The 19836-nt window shown below is 35.2% G+C and overlaps 2 protein-coding genes across 7 annotated transcripts; both read left to right on the top strand.

Moving 5' to 3' along the window:
* Positions 1 to 8458: 8458 nt before the first annotated feature.
* Positions 8459 to 14027, top strand: LOC112292008 (uncharacterized). 6 transcript variants are annotated; one of them, XM_090256148.1, is made up of 6 exons: positions 8459 to 9181; positions 10015 to 10182; positions 10833 to 11155; positions 11400 to 11722; positions 11937 to 12148; positions 13421 to 13782. In XM_090256148.1, exons 3-6 carry the CDS (start codon positions 10995 to 10997, stop codon positions 13697 to 13699), a joined length of 975 nt encoding a protein of 324 aa, XP_090112274.1. In that variant the 5' UTR covers positions 8459 to 9181; positions 10015 to 10182; positions 10833 to 10994; the 3' UTR covers positions 13700 to 13782. The 6 variants fall into 6 exon arrangements, with proteins under 6 accessions (XP_090112274.1, XP_090112272.1, XP_090112273.1 ...); XM_090256146.1 differs by having other exon boundaries at positions 8459 to 9225; XM_090256147.1 differs by lacking the exon at positions 8459 to 9181 and adding an exon at positions 9232 to 9354.
* Positions 14028 to 15844: 1817 nt separating this feature from the next.
* On the top strand, positions 15845 to 19651 carry LOC112292051 (endonuclease 4). Its single transcript, XM_024540151.3, has 9 exons — positions 15845 to 16779; positions 17360 to 17540; positions 17651 to 17785; positions 18015 to 18070; positions 18297 to 18380; positions 18666 to 18758; positions 18883 to 18950; positions 19166 to 19239; positions 19374 to 19651. Exons 1-9 carry the CDS (start codon positions 16648 to 16650, stop codon positions 19499 to 19501), a joined length of 951 nt encoding a protein of 316 aa, XP_024395919.1. The 5' UTR covers positions 15845 to 16647; the 3' UTR covers positions 19502 to 19651.
* The last annotated feature ends 185 nt before the right edge of the window (positions 19652 to 19836 follow it).

The raw sequence follows: 19836 nt of genomic DNA, 5'->3' as shown, positions 1-19836 counted from the left end.
TTATGAATTTTTTAATTAAATACCAATTATAATCCAAAATTAGATTTAAAGAGATATTATAATGTATCTATCTATTTGTAATGTATTTCTAGTAAGTGATTCACTTAGTAGCTATGCTATTGAAATTATGGGGCATAAAGTATCTTATTTTAGTAAAAAAAGAGCTTTCAAATTATGTTGAATGTAGAATTTTGAGGACCAAGATTAAAAATGGAGTGTGTAAATTTATCTTAAAATATATCTTTAGCAAATATGATAGTATTGGAAGGATGAAGGTTGATCAAAGAGAATTGAATGTAATAAAAGTCAGAGATTGTTTTCAAAGATATGATATAAAATTAAAGCTAATAATTATTCATAACCATGAGGCTAATGGCAAGAGTGAGAAAAAACATCCTTCCATTATAAATACTCTTATTAAGGCTTGTAGAAGTAAATCAAAGCAATAGCCAATACTTCTTTTATTTTTTTTATATATAGATAGAATCTTTTGTAACACTATTATTAATTATATGCTTATCAAACTAATTTTATATCAAATGACAATTATACCTATAGAATATTTTGTGTTAACTTAGATATTATTGAATTAAAAGAATGGAATTTTAACAGAGAGATTATTAGAGCTCCAGATTCAATAGTTTCAAAAATTGCTTAAAGATCAAGAAATTGCATTGAAGAAACTAAAAACTACTAAATTGAGCAATAAAGAGAGGTTTGATAAAACTCACCATTTGAGATGCAAACCAATTGAATTTAAGAGTTGGATGTTAGTATTTGATAGTAGTTTAGAATATCAACATATCACTCTTTCAAAGTTTGCTTGAAGATACTTTCTTTCATATGTGGTAGTAACAATATCTAAGGCTAAAGATATATGTGGTTGAAAATAAATGAAGGCATTTAAGATGAAAGATAATAGATAGCATTATCATGTATTGTATCCAAATGAATTTATAAATTTTGAGAATCTACATTTAAATCAAGTAGAAGATGTGGAGTCATTTGAAGAAGATGAAAAAAATGAAAATATTTAGTTTGGCACATGCCAAAGGATGTATAAGTTTGGGAGGGGTGGATACTAAAAAGTGATATAATATATAAAAATAAGATGAAATATTATAAAAATAAATAAAAATAAAAAGATAATTATAGATATTGATAGTTTATCTCTAAAAATAAGTCATGATAGGCTGATATAGAATTTAGATGGAGTAGTATGGTACTAAAGTAAAGAAATTTTCCTTCTTCTTGGCATGGGCTCTATCTCTTTAAAAATAGCGAGCCATTCTTTGGAGAATTTTTCATAGTTTCTTTAGTATTTTAGAAATTTAAAAAAATGGTTCCTCTTTTTGTTAGCTTTTCAAAAATCTTTCAGTTTCTCCAAGAAGAATTAATATGAAGATAAAGCATTTTTTAGAAGAAAAAAAGAACTAGCTACTCTTTAGGATATCCTTCAAGATTTTTTTTTAAATTTTTTTTCATAGTATTCTTTACTATTTTGTTTAAAAACTTTAAAAAATTGTTCTTTTCTTTATTAGGTTTTCAAAAAGCTCTTATTCACCCTAAGAAGAAATAGTATGAAGATGGAGTGAATTTTTTGATAAAAATGAGTTAGTTGCCTCATGTTAATATTATCATTAGCTTTGTTTATTCATAAAATATATTATAAAAAAAATTAGAAAATAAAATTTAATATATATATATATATATGGACTGAGTATCTTTCTAAAAAGTCATCACATGCTCAAATCTAATGAAGTATGGAGCTAAGGCATTTAATTGAATGAAGTTGAGATGACAACTCCCACATACTATTAAGAATATGAAGTAGTAGAATTCATGAGAATCAAAAGTACTATTTTATCAAATCTAATTACAGCCCTAAATCATACATTTTACTAAAAAAAATACTCTTACCATGACAATGGTCATAATATGTTTTGAAGCTCTATCTACTTGGCTATAAAAAATTAGATTCTAATTGTATGAAATGACATAGTCATTTATTAAAAGCACAAGTATCTCTCATTTTTTTGATGGATTATTGTCATAGGTATATATCTATTATAATTATTATCTAGGTAATATGAATAAATAGAAGTATGTAAAAGTAGATTAATTTCATAATACCTTTTAGAAAAGCTTCGTAGTCTCTATTTTAATTTTACATGTATTTGTAGTTGATTGATAGGTTAGAAACTTGGTCAGTAAGTTAATTATATGCCATATATGTTGGTAGCTTATAAAAGAAGTTAATTATGTGGTTCCCATATAGAAAACTTGTCTTGCAAGTTAAGATATATTTCATGCAAAGTCAACATATTTTAGAGGTCCTATAGAACGTTGCCATATAGATCTTTGGTAGATAGTTTATATAAAGGCAAGAATGAAGCCTTCTTTATTCTTATCAATTCTTTTCTTACTTCTAGTATGGTTTCAAGTATCTCTAGTTTCTTTGTTTTTCGGCAAAAGCCATTTCAATTTTTTTTTAATAAATATACTTTTTTATTTTTATTTTGTCATATTTGAGAGAATCTCAATTATTTATTTACTTTCATCAAGTTCTTATCTTTGACAAATTTTCAAGAATACACTTATAATGTTAGATCTTTATCTTTTTTTTATTAAGATTGGATTATCCCTTTCTCTTGATAAGACTTAAGTATATTAGGAGTTACAAATTACCTTCTTCTAAACTAATATTGTTTTTAGTATTTTTTCTTTATTTTCAAGTCTTCTCTTCTATTTGTCTTGAACAATATTAGACATCTTTTCTTCTTTAAGTATTATCATAGAAAAGCTTCTTGAAATAAAAAGTTCAACAGTATAAATACAAGAACAATTGAAGAAAATAATTCTTGTGATGCATCAACTCAATTTATTGCAACAAAGAGCAAAGATATAGAGATGATTAGAGATGCTTCAACATCTACACCAAATCATATGACTTTTCCTATGATAGAAAATCCTTTTAATATTAGAGAACCAAGAGTTACATTATTCAAAATATTTGATGGTATAAGATCAAAGTTTTGAAGATTTATCAATCAAGTATAACTTTTAATTAAACTTAAATTCCAAAGCTATCAAATTCTACAATCGTAAGTTAGATTCATTAATATATTTTTTTCAAATTCAATATTATCATGGTTTTTATTTATTTTTAAATAATAAAATCCAATATTGAATAATCTAAAGATTTTTTTGGTGAAGTTTTGATCTATATATAAAAAAACATGATATAATTTGTGTTACAACTAATAAGGTTCATATTTTGTGACAAGGTAATGAATTAATAACATTATATTCTTTATAATTTTGACAACTTACAATTGATATCAAGTGGAATGATACTGCACTCGTTAGTCAATGTTTTTATAGATTACAATATGAAGTAAAAAAATTGATGCTCAACTTGCTTGATCTTCAAACCTTAAGTCAAATAATTGAATTTTCTATAAGGTGTGACAATTGAATTTTTAAATTTTGATCTAAGAATCACACAAGTGCACCTCAATGTTATTATAATTCAATGACAATGTCAACATCTTCTCCATATATACATTCAAAAGTAGAGGATATGCAAATTCATGCAGTATATATTCAACCTCTTACTAAGCAAGAAAAGGTTTATTGTTGTAAGGAAGGATTGTGCTTATATTGTTGAAAATCTAAGTACATTACTCAACATTATCCAAAAAAATGATCCAACTTTAAAATGAGGAGTACGACTATCAAGGAAGATAGTATGTTGAAAAATAAATTTATCCAGTTATAATAAGGACTATGTAGTTGGAACTCCATACAATACCTAATGAAGGTCCTATTTTTTCTTCAAAACCCTCTCTTTATTTTATAATAAATATTATTTTAAGACTTAAACATCATAAAGCCTCTGCCTTGTTAGATTTAAGAACCTCAATGTATTTCTTAGATGAAGAATTTGCTAAAAGACATAACATACCTTTAATGAAGAAAATTAAATTTGTTTATATAAAAGTCATATATAGTCGTCTATTGTCTTCAAGAAATGTTACTTATAAAATCCCTCCTATAAGTATCATAGCTAATGATTATAGTAGCTTTGTAATATTTAATATCATTAGATCTCTCTTTAATCCAATTATTTTAAAATATTAGCCAAAATAATTGGATTAAAGAAAGATGTAATGATATTAAATATTAAAATTATTTTTAAATTATTTTTGAATTATATTTTAGGTTTATCATGACTAAAAATATATAATTCAAAAATAGATTAGATTTTTTTTAATCTTGATTTTTTTGAAAGTATAACTAAGAATATAGTTGATCAAATAGAGAGTCACAAGTTTAGTGCAATTTAACATGTATTTATAGATGCAAGAGTTTGCTTCCATGTTGCAAAAAAATGATTACTTTGTGTTATTTATACTACATTTGTTTCTAATGGCTGAAAGATTTCAAGTTATATTTCAAGTCAATATTAAGATTTTTAAGATGTATTTGAAAAGAAAAATGTAAATATTCTACTAGAACATTGTTTCTATGATTGTTTAATTGATCTTCAAGAAGGAACTCAATCGCCATTTGGATTAATTTATAGTTTATCACAAAATGAATTAGCTAAATTCAAGGAGTATATTGAAGAAAATTTAGCCAAGAATTTTATATTCCATTCAAAATCTCCAACAAGAGTTCCAATTTTATATATAAAGAAAAATGATGGATCATTGCAAATATGTATCGATTATCAAGGACTCAACAAAATTACCATTAAGAATAAGTATCTACTATCTTAGATATCTAGACTTTTTGATCAATTCAATCAAGCTAAGATCTATACAAAAATAGATCTATGAAGAACATAAAATCTAGTACGCATCAAAGAAAGAGATAAATAGAAGACTATGTTTCAAACAAGGTATATACATTTTGAATATAATATCATACCTTTAGAACTTACAAATTCATTAACAACTTTTTAATATTTAATAAATAATATTTTTCAAGAATTTTCAAATGAATTTTTTATCTATTATTTAAACAACATCTTAATCTATTCTAAGAATACAAAAGAATATGAACTTCATATTTTCACGTGTTACAAAAACTAAGAGATACAAGATTCTATGCCAAGATAGAAAAGTATATATTTCACGCTACTCAAGTCAACTTCTTAGGATACAACATTTCAAATGAACTTATGATGGGTCCTAAGAAAATTCAAATTATTATAGATTGAAAGGTCTAAAAAAATAATAAGAAATATTTAATGTTTTTTAAAATTTGCTAATTATTATGAGATCTTCATTAAGAATTTCTCTCAAATTGTAGATCCACTTATACATTCGACTTGTTAAAAAAAACTTCAATGGAATCAAGAACCAGAAGTAGTATTTGAAGCTTTAAAGACAACCTTTATTTTTGTACCAATCTTGTATTGAATTAATTTTTTTAAGCCATTTTTTATAGAAACAAATGCATCAGACTTTGCTTTGCATACATATTATCACAAATAGAAATAGCTAATTAACTTCACCCAATAGCTTTTTATTCAAGAAAAATTTTAGTAGTTGAGATCAACTATAAGGTTCATAAGAAAGAATTTATTGTAATTATAGATTTGTTTTAAGAATGGCGCTATTATTTGTAAGGTGCTTTTAATCTAGTTATTATTTATGTTGATTATAAGAATTTTAAATACTTTATGTCAAGACTTGTTTTGAATCATCGCCAAGCTCATTGAAGTATGTCTTAATTAAGATTTGATTTTAAGATCGCTTATCAATCCAAAAAAAAAACAATGTTTGTTAGATGCCATTTCTAGACATTTTTATCTTGCACCAAAAGAAAGAGATGCATCTTTTCATTAACAAAAAAAAATCGTGAAGTTGGAGCATTTTCATCTATGACCAATAAAATCAACATTAATTGTTGATTCAACCCTTGTCAAAAAAATTCAATCAAGTATGTCCTCTAATCCTCTTATTCATGATATTAAAAGTCCTACTATTAAGTCTCATGTGTAAAGAAATGTCCAAGCTTTTCTTTAACAATATCTATCGCTATCATGGATTGCCTAAAGATACTATATTAAATAGAAAAATTCAATTTATATCAAGATTTTGGAATTTTTTTTTTAAGATTCTAAAAGTAGACATAAAACTATCTTCATCTTTCCATCCTCAAACTAATGGACAAACAAAGCATATGAATCAAGTTTTGGAGCAATATTTAAGTTATACCATCAACTACCAAGATGATTGGACAACTCTTTTGCCATTGGCAGAATTTGCTTACAATAACACAATACATTCTTCTATTCAATAAACACCTTTCTTTGCTAATTATGATTATCATCTATAACTTGATGCTTTTGACTTTTTAAAAGTTGATAATATTATGGCGGAAGATTTAACAAATCATTTATTTGAGCTACATATAATAATGAAGGCGCAACTAAAAGAGGCTTAAAAACAACAAAAGAGCAACGTAGATGCTTATTGTAAGGAACAATCTTATTTCTACATTAGTAATAAGATATGATTATTTTATTGTAATATTAAAACTATTTACTTTTGTGACAAGTTAGATTATTGTATTTTTAAACCATTTCTTATTTGTGAACAAGTCAAATAAATTGCTTATTGATTATATCTACTGGAGTCTATGAAAATCCATTTTGTATTTCACATGTCTCTTTTAGAGCCATATAAGATAGTGAATATCTCGAGAAGAAGACAAATACTACTATCTCTTATAGACATAGGTAATAATCAAGAATTTGAGGTAGAAGAAGTTTTAAACTCAAGGTGGAACCAATATAGGTTGGAATATCTTATTCATTTGTATAAGTATAATATTAACAAATACACATGGAAGTCGACAAAAAATCTTAAAAATACAGCAGAGAAGGTCAAAGCTTATCATCAACAATATCTATCAAAATTAAGATGAAAAATAGAAATCTTTACTATAAAAGAAATATAATTTATGAAAGATTGCATTCTACCTTCTATCTTTGTTTGTAATTTTTGTATAATTGTGGTATTAAGAAAATGAAGAATCAACAACCACCGGATTTAATTCAAGGGCCATCATTTGCTAACTTATCATATAAAATATTATAATTATCACAACCTTTAAGATAATATAATAGAGATGAAGACCTTCAAGAATGACATGTTCTTCCTCAAATAGATGGCGAGATACAACGCATTTGGTAACACAACTTAAGAAACAACTCTCGATGTTTGGTGATTTTATTAGAGGTAGGAATAATTCTTGATGGTATTACAAATATTTTGTTTGAAAGAAGTTGTGAAGATTTCAACAATGATCAAATAATAGGGTGATCTTCCTACTTTGGAATGAGACATTATCGATGGCTACGAGGACCTATGAACTATCATTAAAGGAAATAAAGATTAGAATATGTGGCAAATATAATTTGCTACATCTTACACTTTCTCAACATGTGATCTTTGCTCCTTGTGGAACTCATCCCTAGAAGAGGAGATAATGTCATGGATATATATCTACTATAATTATTATCTAGATAATATGAATAGGTAGAAGTAGATAAAAATAGATTAATTTCATAATATCTTCTAGAAAAGCTTTCTAGATGTTATTTTTACTTTACATGTATTGATAATTGATTGGTAGGTTATAAACTTGGTCAACAAGATGACCATGTGCCACATGTATTGGTAGATTGCAGAACAAGTTAATCATGTGGTATCTATATAAAAAACTTATCTTGCAAGTTAAGATACATATCATTCAAAGTCAATATGTTTTTAGAGGTCCTATAGAACATTGCCACATAGATCCGAGGTGGATAGTATATATAGAGGCAAGAGTAAAGCCTTCTTCACATTTGTCAATTTCTTTCTTGTTTTTAGTCTAGTTTAAGAGTCTTTAGTTTCTTTGTCTTTTGGCAAGAGCTATTCCAGTTTCCTTTTAAATATACATACTTCTCTATTTCTATTGTCATATTTCTTTGAGAGAGTCTCACTTGTTTATTTGGTTTCATCAAGTTTTTATCCTTGACAATTATGAAAAAAGCTTTAGCATAAGCTTCAAGGATTGATAAAAAAAAAAAAAAAAAAAAAAAAGCATATACAACATGCAAGTAAAGGTTGAAAAGTAAGAAAGAAGTGCATGCACAAACCAGCAAAAAAAAACACACGAGTTGGGACTATATGTAACTAAACAAGCATGAAAAACCACTCTTTAAATACAAATGGAAGGAAGATGAGTAAAAAACAAGCAAGGTAGTGAGGCAATGCATCAGTTGGTATTTTAACAAGGTTGTGAAGAAGGATAGATTTGATAAGGTCATCCAATTTGATTATTAGGTATTAAAATATCCAAGTCCTAAATTATGATGTATAAATTTATCTATATATATATATATATAATATTATAATAAATCAAGAAATAATCCAAAAATATTGTTGTATTCAAAATTTAGTATTAAGACGAACACAATTGTCTTGAGCTTTAAATCTTTCTGCTTTTATATAGGGTTTGTGTGTCCAACGACCAAGAATGTTGCAGCACTGAAACAATAGGCGTAGCTGCTATTGAGTCCTAGTAAATCTATGCTTGAGCGTCGTAAGTACTTCCACAAGCTTGAGAGATTGAGAGAAATATAGAAGAGATTCCAAACACTTCCATCGCTACTGCTGTGCACGATGCCTTTTGCAATTGCTGAATCATGCACGCAGAACTTTTAAAAAAGAGAAGAAAAGAAAAGAAAGAGAACATGAAGATGAAGGATGTTCAGGATCCTTGCAATTCCACAACCGATTTAACATTGTGATTTGTGCATGCATTAAGGATGCTCTACGGAAAATAACGAGATTAACTTCCGCGTGGAAGGCAGTTGGAATGGCGCCTAGGATTTTGCGTTTTTCTTTCTTGTCCTCATTCCGCTGCAATTCGGGATTGGGAACAAGCAAACCCGTAATGATTTTCCTCGTACAAATCTCGTACCAAAATCCCTTTCCCCCTCTTGAACACCCTTAACTGCAATGCCAAATTTTTAATCTTAAGATTGAAAGGGCTTGGACTTGGGAAATCGTGAAGACATCATATCTACGTTCAAAGCAATAAAGCAGAAGGCTCACTGATGTTATTTGCAAGAGGAAGCTTCAGTTCGTTTTATGATTCTGCACTGAATTGAAATGTGAGGAACTATTCTTGAGCCAGAGCCACTCATCTCAAAAACTGGTAACTGTCCACACGTCTAGAGGCCTGGGTTGAAATTTACACTGCTTTTTTGCCCTAAATTGGCTTATTCCTGCACTTTAGACACATCCGAATGCCCACATTCAGGAACACAGTGCTTCCTTGTGAAAGGTTATTTGTCGCGCCCCTACTTTAAGTTTGCTTGACATTGGACGCTGACTTTTTAGCTCGAATATGGGAGTGATTTTCGCTGTCTCTCCGTTTCCCTCTGCCATACATTTTTGAGATGCTATTGCTACAGTTGCAGTCGAACACAATACGAGATACACGTTCTACTAGGGAGATTTCAGAATTGAATAGACGAAAACGAGCGAGAAAATATGAAAGAAGTTTGTGTGAGGGAATGCTTGAATTCTGTTGGAAGCTATGTTTTAGTAATCGGGAGCTGGGTTACTGCAGGTTTACTTGATTTCGCTTTGAATTACAAGACTGCGATTCAGACAGGATCATGGCTCCCTCTTTAGCTTTATTGCAAGCAAATACTCCGTGTTGTATGCAGAAGTGGTAAAGTAGGATTTAGTGCTGTAGATTCCTCAAGTTTTAAGGGAGTACGAATCAGTTGCTACGTCAGGGAATTCAATACTACAACCGCTGTGCCTCACCGTTTTGAGTGCTCAATTTCACCACACTCTCGAGATTCCTCAGTCCAATACAACAGCTGCTTCTCTAATGGCAACGATAATACAAAAAACTTTGCCTCCAACCCTGTTTCAGTATTGCCGGACGACTTGAAACTCTTGCCTGACTTGCAAGAATTTGTGTCTGCTGCAGATCTTCCACCATTCCAAGTTCCATCCACCCGGGAATTAATCAGACGTGGAAGACAAGACCTTGCGAATGCTGTACGCTGGAAAGGCGAGAAGGTTATCTCGCAGCTCCTGTCGAATCCTAATTTTTCATGGAGTAACGATCCAACAAAACAAGTCGAACCGAATCCAGGTACTTTTCTCATCAAACGTGTTTATTTAAACGCATCTCCATGCACTCACGGCAGTTTTACTTAACGTTATCCCTTGGAGTATCTGGAAATCTTGATAGGCACTTACAGGTGCATGAGATGATGACTCTGAACGGAAGTAGGAGTCGTGGGTTTGTGAAAAAACTGTGAATTATGTTAGTCCGCTGGACACTCAGTTACTATGTGTTCAAGATTCGCGCCTCCGCAAGAGTCCCACACATTCTCCCAACTCGAAGCTCAAGTCACCCCCGAAGTATCGCGATACTGATTCACTCCTTTCTTACACCTGATTGCGGTAGTAGAGTCTTTACCAGTTATCAGTTGTTAAGTCTGGTGAGCCGTCTCGCATGTAATTATGATAAAGAATTCTCTAGCCTATCCTAGCCTACATCAATTTCACTGTCGGTAACCCCTATTCTGGAGACTTGTAAAATTTCAACACCGAATTACACTATGGTGAATTCCATTCTCGAAGCAGGCATTCAATCAAAGATGAGCACTTCAGAATCACAATGTATTGCGGATGTAAGTAAGCATTTATGTTTGTTTGAATGTGTACTCTTCTGGTGGTAGATGAAACACTTTCGTTGTTAAGTGAACCATCGGTGGGAACATGCTTGTCGTTTTGCAGTGGTTGCCGTTACCTCGAAATCGGAAGCTTGTGAATCCTCAAAAGGGGTCTTCAAACCAGAAGCAGTTCCTAACACAAGGATCAGTCTCCAGGATCCAGCAAATGCATCTCAGATTACTGATCTGGTTCCTCAAAATAGGCCAAATCTCTTGATTTCTCAATATGAAATTGAAAAAAACCTGCACGATTTATCTGACAAGGATTGTGCTACAGTGGATAGCACCACTCAAGTTACTAACTCAGATACCAGCAACATGGGCTACGATGGAATTGAGAGCAAGCAAGTCTTGCCAAGAACACAGAATGCGGTCAGCTTTTCTGTGGTAAGTGCAAGGATATGGTTTCGGTATGTTTTGCTTGGCTGGTGATCATGTGCGTTGTTCCCTGTCCTAAGATTTAGGTCTACAATGGATAACTAGTTCCCAGTTCTCTTTCCTTTCTAATAAATTCAAATACTATTTCCGGCTGTTTCATACATACGAAATTCGACTCTGAAGGGGGGTTACATAGTAGTGCATCTGTAAACTGGAACCCTTGCTTTTCCTCTAACTGTCTTATCACTGTTAGGTTGAGGGTGCGCGTAATGAAGGAGGTAGTGACGATGAAGATGCCACTGAAGTGTATACTTACAAAGACTAGTGATCTCGAGGATGATAAATGGGTGTCGCAAGAACCGGTTAGGAGTGTGGGAGAGTCGAGAGAAAGCGAAGCATGGCAAAAGGTTTTTATGTTGAGGTCTAAGCTTACATCGTTCTTTCATAAGCCTGTCGAGGAAAGCATGGCCAGGCCTCGTAGGGATTCAGGAGTAGTATTTGACATCATGGCTAAGCAACGGGAGTCTGAGGAACTTTCGCATTGTTTTGAACAAGAAAAGGATTTGCTGTCAGCAGGCAGGTATTTCATAGACTTCAACAGCTCAGCTGGCATTCTTTCAATTTGCACTTTCTTATTTGTTATTTAAGTTTGCCATTCAATGGATATAACTTGACATGTAGTATGCCTTATTGACTGTATTGTATGTGGTTCTTATTCCTCACTGTATTTAGAAAATTTATCAGTTCTCTTAACTAAGTCATGTGGAGAAAATTGTGGTTCGAAGGACAGATTCAGAAGCAGAAATTGCTCGATTGACATCACTACTTCACGTGAAGAACTTGGAGTATCGCAAAGCATCTCGTGAGTTAGAGGAGACCAAGGCAGTACTTTCACTAGTTCGTGCCAAACAGTCTGCTGATATGGCACAAGCTAAATTGATGGCTGTTGAGAAAGACTTACGTCTGCAAGCTGCTGAACAAGCTGTGGACTCGCTGAAATTGGTACAGTCTAACCTGCCCAAGTATTCTTTTCAAGTCGAGTCACAAGTGCTATTACTCAGCCGAAACACGAAAACGGGAAAAACTGAATCGTAGACAGGTGCAGCAGCTGTGATGCTTGATGACATTTGGAGAATTATAGAGCGGTGGTTGTTTGGCATATTGGTTATATTCCTTGACGTGATGTCTGTTTTCTTGTTTCATCTTTATCTCTTAGATTGCGAGGTATCATGCCATAACTATTATGGAGAGACCTCGTTTTGAAGGTCTCCGTGTACATGCAAGCAGTTTGTCCAATTCGTATACCTCTTGGTCTTGGGCTGGTTGCCATGATCTTGTTTTATTTTGGTATAATAGAGCTTGCTTCAACACTCCAACGATTACACGCTAAATTAGTGGGTGGTTAGAGGATGTGTTTGAGGAGTAGAGACGTTACGAATCGGTCGCTCTTATCCTTCCAACCCAGTGGAGTGACTTGATGCTTAATTTCACAACCCTGCTGAGAAAGCTGTAGGCACTTCTAGTCAAAACTTTTGTGCGAATTCAGGGTTTGACTTCTTCAGACGTTGAATCATGTCTGAACGTTAGCACTATCCTGCTCCATGTAAAATGAAAACTAGTTACTGAATCCTAATTCCTACTTTGTTGGCATTTGTAGTCATGAAGTTGCATAGTTCGTCAATGAAATCATATTACAGCTAAAAGAAGTCTACCACAATCTGTTGTGTGCCGACAGTTTCGCTTTCAGCATTCGTATCTACCGCATGAAAGAAACCGACAAATTTAGTCCCTTTCTGTAAAATCATTGTTGGATGTTGATATTAGAAGGTTTTTAACTTACTTGTGGGTATGCATGTTAAAAGTATGTGTGTTTCACCTGGAACTATGTGTGTTATGTTTGTTACAGTCTTTGTACTGTCCTAATCATTCTGCGTATACTTGCTTTTATGTGGTCATTTATAAAATCATGAATCTAGTGCTCTTCTGCACCCTTGCTAGGGATTGACTTAGTCGGTTTGAAGTGGTCACACGTAGTCTCTTTCACCTGCATAATTAGGTTCCTAATTCGTGGATTAGTAAAATTACAGTAGTAACCAAATCTACATTGGATGGTTACTTTCGGGTTGCATAAGACAACATGTCATCCTGTTTTATGTAGTCACTTAGTTTGAGGGTATTTTAAAGTGGTAAAACATACTTTTCATTCATTTTGTAGCATTTTTCTTTACTGTGGCTGAGTTGTGTGTAATTTATGTCTTACTCTATTCGCTTCAGACGCAGGTGGATTGGTGGGGTGAGGGAAGTCGAGTTGAGCTTGCTGGCAGTTTTAATGGCTGGAAATCACATTTTTACTTGTTGCCCGATCTTTCCTCCAAGGCATTACTAATGCTGCCCGGCACACGCAGTCCCTTGTTGTGGAGAACAGAGCTGTGGCTTTACCCAGGTGTGTATGAAATCAAGTTTATCGTGGACGGCAATTGGGTGATTGACGATCGTCGAGAAATCGTCCAAGGGAACTTGGATGAAAACAATCTTCTTTATGTGGAACCTTGACTTTCTTCTGTCAGATGTGGATCCATTTCTCTTTTTCTTTTTCACTTTATCTCCTAATATTAATGATCCAAAATTCTCACGACTATTACAAAGCGCTGAGGTCATGGTAATGTTCGGTATTGACAATCGAACAATTTTGAATTACAGCCTCCTGCAATCATATACTGATTTTCTTGGTTGTACGTTATCATTCTTTATGGTTGGTGAGTGTTGAAACGTCGACAATATATTTAGTTTGACTTTTAATTCGCCTAAAACCTTCTGCTACTTCAAATTTAGATGAGTTGTCCTGACTATGAAACAATGAAGAGGCTGCTGGTGGGTTTCACCTCCATCTATGTTTTTAACCACTCTAACTTCTGGTGATCAAGTTACTGCACATCTTAGGGTGATTATGTTGCTGCATCTACCAAACCTTTACGTATGAAGAAATTCTCATGTTTATTTTAGACAACATAACATCCCTAATGGGTATCCTCTGCAGTATCTTGAGGCGGTAAAATTGCCGATGCCTGAACAAGAATTTATCTCTTGTGGCATTTCGATGTGGCCGGAGATCGGACCAGTGTTGATGCTCTGAAATCATCTCCCAATATCCTAGAAACCAGATTTACACATACAGGTTCTTTTTTTCCTAACGCTAGCGATCGAGTGCACCACTGACAACTGAAGTAATCACCAGGATATACTTCGTTATGCAGGTGACAGGCAACTTTATCATAAGTTCGGAACTGTACCCATAGGGTTGAAGGCAGAATACTCTGAGTCCAGACTACTTTTACGAAACCAGCTTAGGTATCGCCACCCTAGAACGGGGACAGTCTTGGGATGTACTTGAACTCCCTAAACACACATGCTTAAGAATGAGTGCAAGTTGTAGGTTTAGCTGAAAGATCCACAAAAAGATCAACTAGTGGGATCCTTGTGTAAATCACACTGGACATATACATTAAATCTCTTAGTATCAGCATGCTTCGGTGTTTGTTTTTAACAGATCAATTAGAGCCTCAAGTGCTCAAGATATTTTATTTGTGATCTTGGTTATGGGGAATGCTTGGGAGCAATGCAAACTTTCGAGCAGTCATTTCGATGCAATAGCCATCGAAAATTGAGCCACTAGCCAGGATATTCTAAAAGCAAGCATTTGTTCATATTTATAAGCAGGATTACGCAGTCTGATTCTGAGGTGCAGATGCGAGTTCTAAAGCTGGGGGTATACCGTGGCGATTCCGGTTCTTGCCCTAATAATTTTGTTACAGCTACTCGTGTACATGCACTTAAACCTGTGCTGTCGACAATACCATGTCCCCTGTTATACATGAAATGTACACGGTACAGAGTCCGCAACATTCTGTAGCAATCCCCAAGCACACCCTTGAGATGGAACAACTAGTTTCATGAGGTGAGTGAGTACTGGTTTTACCGGATTCATCGTAGTGGCGTTGATGCAGATCATCCTCTGCAACCCAGCTGCCAAGCAAATCATGTAACAAGCTCTCACACAACGTAGGATACGGATACTCGTCTGGTACTTATTCCAGTTGAAAATTATTTCTGATAGACACAGCTGAATTGTACACTTGCCTTCTGATAGTAGTTCCTAGTATACAGTCCAACTCAGCACCCAGTTCAAAATACCTTAAGACTATGGAGTTCGAAACATCATATTATTTTGTTAAGCTGTTTAAACTTACCTATTTCGACACTGCTAGATTCTCTCAAGTTGTGGGGTAACCTAAAATCTTTACTCCAAGAGCGAGGCACATTATCTGTGTATTTACATTTCCTTGCAAGATGCAAACTCAGCTAATAAAATAAAACCTCGTATCATTTAAACATCTCCACATGAATTTTCAAAAATCACATTAAAATTAAAGAAATTTTTGAAACTGATGACAACTTAATCTCAATTGTTGTAATGACAATGTAAATAAATAAATAAATAAATACATACATAATGAAGCTCGAAGACAGCAGTTCTTGAACCTACCGACAGATATGAACCCCAGGATTTTTTTACTGTCGGTGAACTGTTGTATGATGGGTCAACTAGATTCGAAACCCATCGTTGAAAAGAACGGCGTCGGTGGGTTCTAGTTTGATGCTTTTAATTTTATTTGTTCCTCCCTCTCGCTTTCTCAGTGTGTGTGTGTGTGTGTGTGTGTTTATACTTGTTAAAATGAGTTATCTTTCCAATGCGGAGGTATGCATTGTTGAGAACAATCATACTTCACTCTGAATTGGGTGGTGTTTATTGCTAGTATGTTTAACGAGTTCATTGCAGATTTTTTCAGCTTTCAACGAACGTTCGTCTGAACAAAGACTATCTAAGCGAGAAAGAGGTGAAGGAGCTGACGGAAAGCAATCTTGGTGACTGTCTTCTGTCAAAACCACCATCCTCGTCGTCGTCATCGTCACTGTTTAGAAGCAAAGATCCTGTCAAGTGGAACCAACCAACGTCTCGGAGCGCCTGAGCCTGTAACCCTGCACAAAATGTGTTGGGAACGGAACCTGACAATGTGGGAAGCTGATTCACGCTTGGGTAGCGTACACTTCATGTCTCACGATTCGCACCCAAACAGAATCATTCAAAAGCTTTGCTTGATCGACTTGGGATTCTCCTCTCCCTCCCTCGCTCGCTCTCTCCCTTCCTTCCCACGATCTTGAATCCTTTTCTACGCTTCCGCCTTCACCGCATTGTTTATTCTAGGCCTACCGAGGGAATTGTGAGTGTTTTTTTCCCCGGAGAATGCTGGAGTTCGAGCTCGCATTTTCAGAATTGGCGGTGGCCTGTGATAGAAGTTTTGGGGATGTGGGTCTAGGCTTCTGTGGGAGGGTTGATAGTGTGGCCGGAGCTTAATGTTGCCTCTGGGTGCTCTGGTAACCCGAGTGGAGGTGGTGGAGGAGGAGACGAGGTTTGTTGGTGAGGTTTGTTTGCTGGGGTAACCATGGCGAGTGATGGTAGTGGTCTGCGTAGAGTGTTGTTACTTGTGTGCTTGGTGCTCTGCGTTGCGACGTTACCTAGACGTGCTGGAGCTTGGGGAGCTGATGGGCACCACGCTGCTTGCCTGATTGCAGAGGTGAGTGATTTCATGTTATTGCTTTGGAAATCTTAGACCTGAATTGCATTGCGTCTAATCCGATGATGTAGGGTTTACGTTGCGAATTTGTCAAGATGCCTGAATTTCAGGTTCATGAGTAAGTAACTTACTTCGAAGTTCAACTCAGAATTCATAAACAAACTATTTGCATTAAAATGAATGTTTGCATTTGTGTTTAATCTAGCTCTTGCTGTGGTTAGTCGACTGGTTCCAATGCACTTTTTCTTTAAATGTTGGGCCTTATTTTAGGATCCTGTCAGCAGACTGTTTTGGAGTGTCTAGAGTTAGGATGTTCTGCCTTGATTGCATATGACGTTGAGTTTAATTCCATGGGCATAATTTTCTTATCCGTAGCATACCCAAGAATTAGATGAGATGGATCATTCCTTAAAAGGGGATTCAAGTCCTTTTAAGCCGGAAGTAGGAGATCGCTTGTTTCGGCCGTGGCGATGCGAAGACACAATGTAATATGGTCGCATGTTTTGTTAGCTTCCATGAGTAGTTTAAACCCAGCGGAGAAGTGCTCTGCTTACTGTCGATGGGTGTTGTTCTTCTGCAGCCTCTGCTCACACCCACAACTTGGAAGGCAGTAAATTCCTTGCTTCCGGAGCGTGCGAATGGGAGTTTGGCAAGTCTTTGTACTTGGGCAGACGACATCAAGTGGATGTGGAAGTATCATTGGACAGCTCCTCTCCATTATATCGACACACCTGATTTCCTCTGTCGATACGACTACGACCGTAATCTTTCTAAGCTTAGCTCTCTTTCCAGTACGCCGTGTCCTCTGATATTGTCTTGTTGTTGAGCACGTGTAGACCTAGTTCATGACTCACAGTTTGCCATCGTGCAGGCGACTGCCATGACCAGCATGGTCAGAAAGGCTTCTGTGCATCGGGAGCTATTAACAATTTCACATCTCAGTTGACAAATTATGAACTTCCCAAGGCGAGCCGGCCTCTTCTAACGAAGACTCGTGCATCAGAGTGTAAGTGCCAATCTTTCTTAACACCCCATATCCCAAAAGGTTACGGTTGTTGAGTGTTTGTTATTGGGTTTTTAGTTACTCCTGCTTCGAGCATCGTCGTCCATGACCGAGAAGGTTAACATTGGTTTCATTGATCATGGACACTCATAGAACCATCTCTGAGCACTGTTTGTATATCCGAATCATTTCATAGAAACTAACAGATTTGTGTACTGAGTGGGGTTGTCAGATAACTTGACCGAGGCTCTTCTCTTTCTAGCACACATTGTAGGGGATATACACCAGGTTTTTGCACTTATCTACTTGCTTCGATTCACCCCATCCGTCCCTCCACCGTTTCCGTGATTCCAAAAGAGCTTTTTCTTTCGTATGAAAGTAAATCCTTCTATTTTGTTCCAGAAATATGGCACGTTGAGTTCTCCACGCATTCGTAGTCCTCGCTCAATTTTTAGGTCAAAGTTGCACCCATCGATTTTCTGTCTCCATAATTTTTTCATTGTGTTGTGTGTAGCCTTTGCATGTAGGTTTTACCTCAGACGCAGGTGGCAACACTATCACAGTGCACTGGTATCGACGCAAAACAAATCTTCATCATGTAAGTTTGTATCCTTGCAGTAAATCAATGCCATTAGAGCAATCATATCTCCTTTATGTTTCTGGTTGAAAATGCATGAAGTTATTCCCTTTTCCTCGATATGTCTTGTATTAGAGATGTTGTTTAAGCACTCTTAGTTTTTGTCATTTTGTAATCCTGCTACGAAGTCAAGAATTGGTCAGTAATCGATCAGCAAGTCTGATCTTTGGACACTGTACAACCAATTTTAGGAGGGCTCAAATTTTCTTCATTTTCTTATGAGATACTATGTGAACTTGCCGGCAGATTTGGGACACTGAGATGATCGTTAAGGCAGAAGATGTGTACTACAACAAGAGCCTCTCTAATATGGTGGATGCTATCATTCTTAACATAACCGTATGTTCTCAGACAACGAATGTTATTCTCTTGTTATGATTCGGTAGGAGCGAAACTTAATCTTTGTGAATTTCCGTGTAAAGTCTTGTGGTCATACCTCCGTCTCACTTCTAGACTTGTACAGAACAACTGGATTGGAGAAGCGCAGCTGTGGGGTGAATGCCCGAAGGGAGAAATCGCGTGTCCCGACACGTAAGTTGCAGCTTACACACTCCGTTGTGCTGCAGATATATGTACTCAGCTTGAATCGCGATACTAATGCGAAGACAACTATTGGCGTGTACTCGGAATAGTTTCAAATATCTGTGTTGTGTATATCCATTAAACATTTCGCCTTTTTACTTTCACCTTTCATCACTGCGTACTAACCTCCTCAAGTTCTGGGGTTCTACGGCTCCCGTGTGCAGATACGCAGCTGAGAGTATCAAATTAGCTTGCCAGTATGCGTACAGGAATGCCACTCCCGGATCCACCCTCGCAGGTGACCTTTCTCTACAAGTGCATGTGCCTATAATAGGACCTGACCTGCAAATTTCTCAGCAAATGATTCTGACGAACTTTTTTTCTCATGTGCAAAGCATCTCTGACGTTTTGAACAACATATTTGCTCCGCAGATGAGTACTTCCTCTCGCGCCTGCCAATTGTGGAAACAAGATTGGCTCAAGCAGGCGTGAGGCTTGCTGCCATTCTCAACCGCTTATTCGATACCAAGAGCGCCTCCCAGCGTCTTGCATCTCACTAGTTCTGCCATTTAGAATACCCCTCTCTTGTAAGGTCATGGCCAGCCCACTTTCTGACCATCTATTGTCATTATGATTTTATCTCATAATACATCCACTTGTCCAATGTCAGCGACCGGGGACAAGTGCAGGACCACGAGTTATTCTGTGCAGAGTATCTCACTTCGAATGAGCGTCTGTCCATCTATACTAACTCTGCCCCTATTGTAGATGCAAAGCCAGTAGTTCAAGGAGGATCTGACCCCAATCCCATTATCACAAAATCTGCAAGATCTGTGTGTCTCGGCTCCAGTGGCTTTGCCAACCGCAGCTCGGATGTTGAGCTGGGTTCGAGAAG

This window comes from Physcomitrium patens, chromosome 15, assembly GCF_059467195.1.
Source record: "Physcomitrium patens ecotype Gransden chromosome 15, ASM5946719v1, whole genome shotgun sequence".
Classification (NCBI taxonomy): Eukaryota; Viridiplantae; Streptophyta; class Bryopsida; order Funariales; family Funariaceae; genus Physcomitrium; species Physcomitrium patens.
The sequence above is the reverse complement of the archived record's forward strand: the minus strand, read 5'-3'. Positions and strand labels throughout refer to the sequence as shown.

Bases quoted from the DNA above. Each gene is read 5' to 3' on its own strand.
- LOC112292008 (XM_024540071.3), top strand. From the start codon at position 10,995: ATGAAATTGAAAAAAACCTGCACGATTTATCTGACAAGGATTGTGCTA. The intron at 11,727-11,931 runs GTATTTCATAGA...TGTGGTTCGAAG, and splicing joins GATTTGCTGTCAGCAGGCAG to GACAGATTCAGAAGCAGAAA. The intron at 12,149-13,420 runs GTACAGTCTAAC...TATTCGCTTCAG, and splicing joins CTGTGGACTCGCTGAAATTG to ACGCAGGTGGATTGGTGGGG.
- LOC112292051 (XM_024540151.3), top strand. From the start codon at position 16,648: ATGGCGAGTGATGGTAGTGGTCTGCGTAGAGTGTTGTTACTTGTGTGC. The intron at 17,541-17,650 runs GTAATCTTTCTA...GCCATCGTGCAG, and splicing joins CTGTCGATACGACTACGACC to GCGACTGCCATGACCAGCAT. The intron at 17,786-18,014 runs GTAAGTGCCAAT...TGGGGTTGTCAG, and splicing joins GAAGACTCGTGCATCAGAGT to ATAACTTGACCGAGGCTCTT.